This window comes from Capsicum annuum, chromosome 12, assembly GCF_002878395.1.
Source record: "Capsicum annuum cultivar UCD-10X-F1 chromosome 12, UCD10Xv1.1, whole genome shotgun sequence".
Taxonomy (NCBI): Eukaryota; Viridiplantae; Streptophyta; class Magnoliopsida; order Solanales; family Solanaceae; genus Capsicum; species Capsicum annuum.
This window is the reverse complement of record NC_061122.1, coordinates 58,317,074-58,328,394: the sequence shown is the minus strand read 5'-3', so window position 1 is coordinate 58,328,394 and position 11,321 is coordinate 58,317,074. Positions and strand designations below refer to the sequence as shown.

Genomic DNA, 11,321 nt, shown 5'->3' with positions numbered 1-11,321 from the left:
CTCCATAGTTCAGATAGTTTAGAGGCTTTTCAGACGGATGTATTAGTATTCAGTTTTTAGTTTTGAGTATGTATAGATGTGTTGAACCTTATGGCAAGTTTCTGCATTTATTTCAGATATTATGCAGTGTACAGGTACAAATATCAGAAAAGGTTTAGCTTATGGTCCTTCAGGTCCATAAGCACCGTGTGACATCTTGGGATGGGATCTTGGGGTATTACAAACTTGGTATCAGAGCCAAAAGTTCAAGAGTATCCTAAGGAGTCTGAAAAGTCGCATCTAGTAGAGTCTTGTACATAGGTGTGTAGCGCGCCACATCTATCTACAAGAGGCTACATTTGAAGTGTATTATAGGAAATTATTTAGTTATTTCAAAATAATGTACATTTGAAGTGTATTGAAAAAGTATGTCTTTAAATGTATTATAGAAGTCATCAAGAGGTGGACTTGAGAAGGCTAACTCTAGAAGTCATCAAAAGAATACTTGAGAAAGTTTACTCTAGAAGCCATTAAAAAATATACTTGAGAAGGCTTACTTTGAAAGTCATCAAGAGGTGTACTTGAGAATCTAAATCTTACCTATAAATAATCCCTCAATCCTTACTGCAACCTTTAACATTTAAGAAAAACATTAAAAAAATTCCTCTTTAGTTTCTTTACTTAATAATTTACTTAATAATTTAGTTATTATAGTTTAACTTACTGGTATTTGTATTAATAATTTTGTTGATTCCTGTATTCTCTAATTAATTAAGGAAGCGTTTGTTTAATCCTAGAGAAACATTTCACACTGCTGAAATAGTTTCTTAGAACAGTGTCTAGCACGACTCAAGTATAATTAATATATCACTTTGTTTACCAAAAAAAAAATATATATCACTTAAAATAATATCTTAGTAATATTTATTTGATATTCAGTATTATTAACTGTTATTGTTACTGTTAGGGGTGTACAGACCAAATCGTCAAGTCAAATCGAACCAACGAACCAAACCAAACCGAGAAAAAAAAATAATTTATGATTTGATTTGATTAGTTTGGCATCAGAAAAAAAAAACAATCATTCTTAGTTTGGTTTGGTGTTAACCAAAAAAAAGTCAAACCGAACCCGAATCAAACAGACATAATATATATATATATATATATATATATATAATATTCAAACTTTTTTATACATAAAATATTAATTATAATCAATTTTTTTTATATTTTTTCAACTAGTTTTAATAATTTTCAATAATTTGAAAGTAGATGTAGATATATATATTTAGCTTTAGACCTTTAAGTTGTAATATTTGTCCATTAATTATTAATTAAATGATCAAAAACCCAATATAAATTTAAAACTTAAATTTTTCACTCTTCATCTCACTTTTTAGTTTCAAGAGAGTTTTTTGCTCCTTATTTTTTTCATAATTATAATTTTTCATTAGCACATGAATGAAAATATATTTGATCTAATTTTCGATCACAATATAATTATCAAAATTAAAGATTATAAAAAAAAAAACAAAAAAAAACAACTAAAACCTAAATCGAAAAAAATAATTTTATGTTGGTTTGATTTGGTTTATAGTTTTAATAAACCAACATAATTGGTTTGATTTTATTTTTTTAACAAAAACTGAACCAACCCAAACATGTACATCCCTAGTTACTGTTCCCCAACACCATTAAAATTCAATTATACACTGAAAGGAAACATATTACTTGGTAAGTTGATCGTCCAGAAAACAAATAACAAAGATAAAGTATCAATGCTGATGCCTAAAGCATCATAATCTCAACATCATAAAAATAAATGTGCCTTAAACATCAAACAAAGATTCATGATAAATCATTTGTTGTTCCTTCAATATTGGTCCTCAGTCAATTGGTATTGCTGGAGGATTTGGGTGCAGGCAGAAAGAGGCTCATTGGAGAGGAAACCCATGCTGTTAGCATAACGAACGTCAGAAACCATGCCATTGTTACGGGTAAGGATGACACGGGCACGGTCACGACCAGCATTGGGGATGCCACATTTTTTATCAGAGCTCTCAACGAGCACAACATCGCAGACATCGTCGCCACAATCACGGTTGACTAAGATGTTGTATTCACCCTGTGAGTTTGTCACACCATTAACTGTGTATGTGATTTTGTTGCTCACCCTGCTTCTGCATTCAACTTTAACCTTAGATCCTGTACATCACAGCACAATGGTTAGACCTGCAGTTATCATGGAAACTAGCAGCAAACAAAGACGGATTTAGGATTTAAGCTTTATGAGTTCAATTTTCAAGGTTTGTATGTACTATTTGTCGCTATTTTAGTTGATTTTTGCTCAAATTTATGCTCCTATGTCAATATACTTGGGTTCAGAAGAACCTAAAGGCTGGATCTGCCTATGGCAGCAAATGCAGTTAACATTACAGGATGCAACAATTCAGTTTTCAGTATCAATTTGGTGATCAATCCTCAAGTAAAACTTATATATGTTAAAAATCATATAACAACAGCGGATCACAGTTTCTGGAAATAAAATATTTTCAAATGTATGCAAAAGCTTACTGGTAATAAGTAGTGTGAGTGAAGATGTACTTCAAGGCATAACGTCTACAGTTCGGAAACCTAATTCCTCAACTGTAAAACAAAGAAATCCTCATTCTGCAACTAAGCTTATAGCTGAACTTACACAGGCATATACATGTGAAGTATATAACTGAAAGGGGTTTGTTGCAAAATCTGGTAAGAAATGTTGACATTTGTCAAACACTACCAACAAAACATACCCAGTATTATCCCATAATGTACGCAGCTTACTCCTACCTCAAAAAGGCTAGAGAGGTGGTTTCCCATAGAAACTCAGCTCAAGGAAAAATAGCCAAAAGCAGCCCCAAAAAGGAGTATCGACAGTGCAATAAACAACAAATAATAACAAGAAAATCACAGATCCATAATACAAGAAACAACAGATAGTATCAGAAATCGAAGAACAAAAAAATACAAGAGCACTACTACGACTACTAATGTAATCAGTCAACAAGACAAAACGCTGCTAACCATTAACCTTTTATCCTAATCAGTGTCCTCCACACCCTCCTATCTATACCCTCGATAAGCTAAAATTGCACTATCTCATATCTAATCACTTCTGCCCAATACTTCTTACATTCGTCAAACACTAAGTCTAAGAAATTATTAACGAAACAGCATTCACAGCACATAGACATGAACTTTCCTAAATCATTTTCTTGCACTACATAATCTGATAAATCTACACACTGGATCTGCAAACGGGAAGTCAAGAAATCACACAAAAGACATAAATTTGAACAGATCTTGAAACAGTGAATGATTAAATTAAGCAAGGACATGGAAAAATGCATAATGATTTTAAAAGGTGGGGAAAAGGTTTTTATTGTTTACCAGCAAGGTACTTGGTAGCAGGGGTCTCAAAGCCACATCGGCAATTGTCACAATAAGCTTTACCCTTAACTAGAAAAGGGTTGCCAAGGGAAGTGGCAGTAGCCAAAGAAACAGAGAGTAAGCAAAGAGCAAAGAAAGCAACCAATCTTGCCATATTCTTGAACAATTCAAAGAGAAAAACAACCTCTTTCTTTCTCTACTTTTTACTTCTTATTGTTATTGAAATTATTAGTGATAGAAATGGAGGAAAAAAGGAAAGATAGGGTGTGAATATAATGGGGGGAAAGGGCGTCGGTGGATGGGCTGGCAGACAGTAGGAAAGTCACATGGGGATGGGGCATCGGGAATCAAGTGAGAGACAAGTGAATAATTAAGAAAGTAAGAAAACAAAGCGCGTATTGCGCCAATCTTTTCTTCCTTTTTTTCCTCAACTAGCAAATGGGGTGGCGTGGGTTCCACCTGCCCCTTTCTCCTTACGCGGCGGGAGATAAGTTTAATTTTTGAGTTACAATATTTTCGTTAACAATTGGGTCATGTTGTTAAGTAAAGTCAAATTTTAATATTAATACTCGTCTTAAATTTTTTAACTTATTATTCTATTTTACTTTTTTTTTTTTACTTATCAAGATAAGATAATTTTTTTTTCCATCATATTCTTAATGTAATTGATTACTCCTTATTATTAGCATTCTTGAAAAATATTGCAAAGAGGAATACCATTAAGAATACATCATTAAGAATATAAATGATGTTTTGGTATTAGTCATTCATCAATATTGAAACTAAAAAAAAGACACAATTAAGAGGAGCAAAATGATAAAGTTACATTACTAATCATTGTTTTCTTAATAGTTGCGTCATCTCAATTTGTGACGGGTAAAATGGGACAGAGGGAGTAATTATTTTAATGATATCAAAGCATTTGTTGAATAAAGAGTAGGAGTGTACAAAAATCGAACCGACCGATGAACTGAATCGATAAAATGCTATTGGTTATTGGGCTATTGATTTTTTATTGATTTTATAAAAAAATTTATTGGGTAAACGGTTCGATTTCGATTTTAGCTTATTGGGTTATCGGTTTATAAGGATACACTAAGTTATTGTTTTACCCCTATTTGTGTTATATATATATATTAAAAGTGTAAAGGCCCTTAGAAAAGTGATTTGAACCATTCATTAAAAATCTTCGCAATAGATAAAATCGTTGTTTCACATTACACTCTTAATATATATATATATATATATATATATATATATATATATATATGATTTGAACCCTTCATTAAAAATCTCCGCAATAGATAAAATCGTCGTTTCACATCATTAATTTATTCTATAATTATATTTATAATATTAATTCCTAAAATATATAAAACTAAGAATTCCTAAAATATAATATCTATAAACTACTAAAATATATGGTAACTCCCCCTCATATTTTCCATGTTTCACGTTATCATCCAAAAAGAAAAAAAACACTACCCTAAATAATTTATTTAGTTAAAAACATAATATAGTTCCTTAAATAATTTAATAGCATAATTGATTATTATTTTTTTCAAAAGAACAATAACTTTTTTCCATATTTAAAGAATCATTTTCTTTGAAGAAAAGAATTTGAACTTCTATAAATTGATTATTATTCCTTTCACATCAACGTAAAGATATTATTCTCCCAATATTGTAGTTTTCTCTTTACATCAGTCATATGTAGATTTAATTTATTACAAATTATGTTTTTATAATTTCTCTTTGTTATCGTCATTCAAGATTTCTTTGTTTCTTGATGATATAAAGAAAAATAAAATAATAAATATTTGTATTATTCTTCATCTTTCTCTATTTTCTTTTTTTTTTCTATTTGTGTTGTAGGAATATGCAGTTTCTCAATAGTTAATAATCATGTATTTCCATTATATTTTTTTATATAAATTTTGCACTGTTAGACTATCACTTTATGATTTTTTTTTTTTCTGATTAATAATTAAAGAATTCTCAAATATATGATGAATAAATTTCTTTTTTTTATTGTTATTCAAGATTTTTTTGTTTCTTGATAATGTAAATAAAAATCAAAGAATAAATATGTGTATTATTCTTTATCTTTCTCGATTTTTATATTGATAATATTTTCCTTTCTTTTTTTTTTTTTTTTTTTTTTTTGTGTTGCAGGAATATGTAGTTTATTAAAGGTTTATATCCAAATATTTTTTTCAGTTATATTTTCTATAAATTTTGTATTGTTAGACTATGACTTTATGATTTTCTCTATGATTAATAATTAAAGAATCCTAAACTATATGATAGTAGAAAAATAATAACTTTAGCTCAAAAAAATAAAAATATTATTTTAATTATTTATTTGTGCACAGAAAAAAGATATTACTAATTTCATAACGCGTATTGTAAAGTTAATTATAGTAAAACACAAAAATAAAAAAAAAGTAACACAGAGAAAGTCTTAAATAGTAAAGTTGACAAAAAATAAAATGGAATGAACTAAAGTTATATTATAGTTACTTTAAAATATTTAGTCACGTCAATAGTTTAGAATTAAGTGTTTAGGTTTATTTGAAATAATATGTTAAATAATTTATATGAAAGAAATTTTTTTTCATAATTTGGTGACTTTCTTTGAATGAATATCTTTTGAATTTGAATTGAGAAAATGGTCTATTACCCCCCCTCCCCCCCGAAAACCTTTAGTCGAAATTCCAAGTACATATGTATACTTTGCGGGGTCCTATGACACCCCTGAACTATTTTAAAATGGAATTATTACCCTCCTGAATGCTGAGATGGCAAGAGAGTGTGTTTCACTCTCTTTAAAGAGAGTGAGAACGAATTTTTTTATTAAAAATTTATTTTTAATATTTCTTTATTTATTTTTAATTATTCTTTTTCTTTATTCATTTTCTTTCTTTCTTTTTCTTCTTCTTCATCTTCTTTCTCAGAAACAATGGTATCCAAGAACTCATCAACGACATCCAAAATTAATTTATCATTTTCCTCATCTCCAAGCACAAAATCCATTAGTTTCGATTTCAAATTTGTCGAAAATTTCAAAATGGGTATTGTTCATTGTTTCCAACTTCAAGATTGTCGGAAATTTTAAAATTGATATTGTCCATTATTTACGACTTCAAAGTCTTCATAAAATTTTAAAATGGGTATTGTCTATTATTTCTGACTTGAAGGTTGTTGAAAATTTTAAAATTCTCTATTGTTTTCGACTTTAAGGTTATTAAAAATCTTGAATTCGGTATTGTTCATTGTTTCTGGCTTCAAGGTTGTCGAAAATTTTAAAATTGGTATTCTTCATTGTTTCCGAATTTAAGATCGTCGGAAATTTAAAAATTGATATTGTTCATTGTTTTATATTTCAAGGTTGTAGAAAATTGTAAATTCGATGTTGTTTATTATTTTCGACTTCAAGATCATCGAAAATTTCAAAATCGATATTGTCCATTATTTCTGACTTCAAGGTCATCGTAAATTTTAAAACCGGTATTGCCCATTATTTCCGACTTCAAGGTCGTCGAAAATTTCAAAATTCTCTATTATTTTCGACTGTAAGGTCATCGAAAATTTTAAATTCCGTATTGTTCATTGTTTCCGGCTTCAAGTCCATTGAAAATTTTAAAATTGGTATTGTTCGTTGTTTCCCAATTTAAGATCGTCGGAAATTTAATAATTATATGGTCATTGTTTCCCACTTCAAGATTGTCGGAAATTTTTAAATTCGATGTTGTTTATTATTTTTGACTTTAAGATCGTTGAAAATTTCAAATTCGGTATCTTTCATTATTTTTCACGTCAAGGTCATCGAACAATTATTTGCATAGAAGTAGGAATAATAAAGTTTGAAAAGAAAAGGAGATGAAAAGTAGTGGTGAAAAAAATAATGGTGAAAAAATGATGAAAAATGATAAAAAGTGATAAAAATGGAAAAGAAAGTAAATAAAAATTAATTTTAAACAAAAAAATACATGTCAAAATGTTGTTGGCACGTGTATCACACCTTATCCAAAATGACTGGTTTTCAGGTTTTGGGGGGTAATAATTCCACTTTAAAATAGTTCAGGGGGTCATAGGACCCCCCACAAAGTATAAGTGTGTAGTTGGAATTTGGGTTAAAGGTTGGGGGGGCTTTTGACCATTTTCTCATTTGAATTTTTATAAATTGAGAATCATTCCTTTTTGCGACAATATGACATGAAACAAAAATAGGTTTAAAGTGATTTTGACAAATTACTTCTTGAAGAATAACGAATGAGAAAAGACGTGGTGATGAGTTATCATATTTTTCTTTAAGTATAGTTTTTATCTTAAAAGTTTTATGTTATGTTTTTAAAAAGTTGTTTACTTAGTACTCTAACATACACAGAATAATTTATTTTTAAAAAAATTTATTATTAATTAACGCGAGACACGCGTTCAAAGCACGTATATTTGACTAGTATAATATATTAAAAGTGTAAAGACTCTTAGAATAGTGATTTAAACTTTTTGTCCTTCATTAAAATACTCTGCAGTAGACAAAATCATCTTTTTATTACTATTAAAATTTTATATTTACTAAAATAATTATGTCTATAAGATGAAGTTTATTATATTCTGATGTCTCCTTTCTTTATTTTTGGTGTCGTTATTTATTTTTGGTATTTCTATTTAATTTAATAAATTTGCATTATTAATGTTAACATTAAGAGTGAAAGATCCTTTCTTTATTTTAGTCACGCCTATAGACTTAAATTTTAAAAAAATGAAAAAAAATCTAAGTTCCCTTTCAAGTCAATTTTCCATACACAAAAAGGGAGAGAAAAATAAAAAGAAGAATAAATGGAAAATCCTCAATATATATTTCTACTCTTTAGTTTAATTCCTTTTTAGCTTCCACCAAAGATGGAAATAAAATTCTTTTAGCAATTATAAGCAAAAGTATGTAAAAGTATAGAAGATTACGTAAATATGCAACATTAAAATAGACATTACTAATTTTGAGCCAAAGATTGACTATATCAATTGTATCCAAATCTTTATTATTATATTAGCAGAATCCTATTAAAAAAAATATTTTGTACACCATATCTATAATCTATATCTATAATATATAATATATTAAAAGTATTTACTACAAACATACGACACTTCTTCGACTTCTAACGTAGTTTCTTCTCTTCCACTTTTTTATTTTTTTGGTTTTAATTCCGGCCATCTTCTAGCCTTCATTATCATCATTTTTTTTATTGTATATGGATACATGTTACTATCTGCAATCATTAATAGGGGATTGCTCCTTCTGATAATTTCTTGTATTTCTCTTTCAGTTATAAATTTTTTTATTTAGAAATTGGACAAAACAAGCATGTGATTGCAGAATGAAGTAATCAAAAAATCAAAGGTTTATCTCTTTCTTTTTTCAACTATGTTTACGGAGTTTATTTCTTTAATTTCTTCTTTCAACTATTTTTACGGGCATAGTGATTTTCTTTTTGGTAATGCACAATATTTGTATTTTTAGGTTAATATTCTCAATGATGAATCGATCATTCGATATTATTTTTATAATTTCAAGAAAAATCAAGTTTTTCACAATCGTCAATTGTATTCGGTACAAATTTTGCGTTAAATCCTTAATCACTGATTATTTCAATTCACTAAATTCTTATTCTACTCTTACAATAATATTGAACAAGATATGTTTTTATATGGACATTCAATCTTGATCATGTTTTCAACTTTTCAAATGTCTGATGTCCTATTTCAGACGGGCTATACCAATCTCACGTGAAAAAGAACACTCGACTGCTTTTTACATCTACAAAAACACTTTGTCGGCACGATGGAATCTCACATCCTCTCTTGAGGTAATTTAATTTCTATTCAACTGTGTCTATAAATTACTCCTTTTTTTTTTTTTGAAAAAAGACTTCTTTATCATCTCTGTGTGGGTGACACTACTAAAAAATGGAGAAAATTGATCATAAAAATCAACCACATGTGGTCGATTTTCCCCAAAAACCGACCAAAGTGTGTGGTCGATAAAGTTGTGGTAGGTTTTTAAAAACCGACCACAAGTGGTTGGTTTTTTTGAAAATATAATATATTTTAAAATTTTATTATTATTTTATTAAAATTGGAAAAATAATTTCAGGAAAAAAACCAACCACAAGTGGTCGGTTTTTAATTAAATTAACTATTTAATTTAAATATTAAACCGACTACTTGCGGTAGGTTTTCTGGGGGGGAAATTTAAAACCCGACCACTTGTGGTCGGTTTTTGTGGAAATTTAAAAAAAAATAAAAATCAAAACCCAAATACACAATCCAACAACAACAATCCAATACAGTAGTAACCAAATCAATACAGCAGAAACAACAACCAAAAACTAAACGTAAATACTTTCAAAAGTCTACAACACGTACAAAATATCCTACAAAAGTGAGTATAAAAAAACTACAACAATACTTTCAAACACCAAATGTCTAAATAATAAATACAACACATACCAAAATCAAAAAACTAAAAGTCATCATCATTAAATTCGTCCTCATCATCCGTGCTGAAATCATCCAGGGGTCCTTGACCTTTTGCTGCCCGAACTGCATCACCAGGACACGGAGGAATAACTCCCGCAGTCTGAATGAAAGAGTTGAAATGATGTTGCAAAAGTTATATAATATCGTAATTAAAAGCTAATTAGCCAAAAATTTATCGTAATTTGCAAAAGTTATTGATATATATATATAAACCTCGCTCTTAATAAAATGTGTTAACCAAATAAATTATCGATTAAATGTGTTACGTTATTTGGCACGGTCGTTCAATGTTCTGTCTCTCCCTCCCTGCTTCCTTCCTACCCCTCTCATATACCTCTTAATACTAGTCTTACGTTATTACAACTTCTAAAACATATGCGTGTCTACATTGATCGAAAATAGTGTATATATACTTCCACAATAGTTTGATATATATCAACGTATCTGTCAAACTATTTTGATATATACATTCAGTTATCTAACTTTAGATTACTACATACGTCACTACACGAGATATACGTATATAAACATATATTCAATTGTCTATCAGCTTTAAAATATGTACAATAAACATCACATACACGATTTTACTACCCCATAATAATATACAACGTATTTCACAAATACTCGAATGAATTATAGATTACATTATCTTATGTCATTAGTATACCTTTACTGTATGATATGTATATAGTAAATATATATACCTATACATACACACATATATACACACTATCGACAATATCAAGTTCTAAATACGTACTATTTATATCACACATACGTTCACAAGTATATTATTATCCAATAAAATAATGAGATGTGTTTGTTATACATACTCAGATGAGTGATCGATTAATTATATTTGATTAACTTAATAAACTAGGTTTTGACTACATCGTCCATCAATCGATCACTACATCATATATAAATATCCAAAATTATATATATATACATATATATATATACATATATATATATACATATATATATATAAACTTTTGAATTCGTACTATATATATCACATCCACAAGTATATATTACCTTATAATAGAACACGTTCATTATATTCTGATGAATTATCGGTTATATATTACATTATTATGCCTGTAAATACGTACTATAAAACATCTCCTTTCAAATACGTACTATAATGATCAGTTTTCATCCTTTAATTGTGTCTATGGCAAATTTCAATGGTCTATCTCAACGGTATGATATATATATATATATACACACACATACACATATATTCATTATATAAAGATTATGCATGTTTAACGTCATTTAACTTATCTATAAAGGAAAATATTTATTTTATATATTGAAATATAAGTAAAAGATAAAGATTACATTATACAATATTA

The 11,321-nt window shown here is 28.4% G+C and overlaps 1 protein-coding gene across 1 annotated transcript; it reads right to left on the bottom strand.

Moving 5' to 3' along the window:
- Window positions 1-1,687: 1,687 nt before the first annotated feature.
- On the bottom strand, window positions 1,688-3,912 carry LOC107850736 (protein DOWNSTREAM OF FLC). The gene is made up of 2 exons (XM_016695470.2): window positions 3,412-3,912; window positions 1,688-2,184 (listed from the first exon to the last, which is right to left on the bottom strand). The coding sequence occupies exons 1-2, from the start codon at window positions 3,563-3,565 to the stop codon at window positions 1,853-1,855; spliced, it is 486 nt and encodes a 161-aa protein (XP_016550956.1). The 5' UTR covers window positions 3,566-3,912; the 3' UTR covers window positions 1,688-1,852.
- Window positions 3,913-11,321: the final 7,409 nt, after the last annotated feature.

What these genes read in the sequence shown, in the direction of transcription:
- LOC107850736 (XM_016695470.2), bottom strand. Translation starts at nt 3,565, where the DNA reads ATGGCAAGATTGGTTGCTTTCTTTGCTCTTTGCTTACTCTCTGTTTCT. An exon ending in TGCTACCAAGTACCTTGCTG is followed by an intron (nt 2,185 to 3,411) that starts GTAAACAATAAA and finishes TGTGATGTACAG; the next exon opens with GATCTAAGGTTAAAGTTGAA.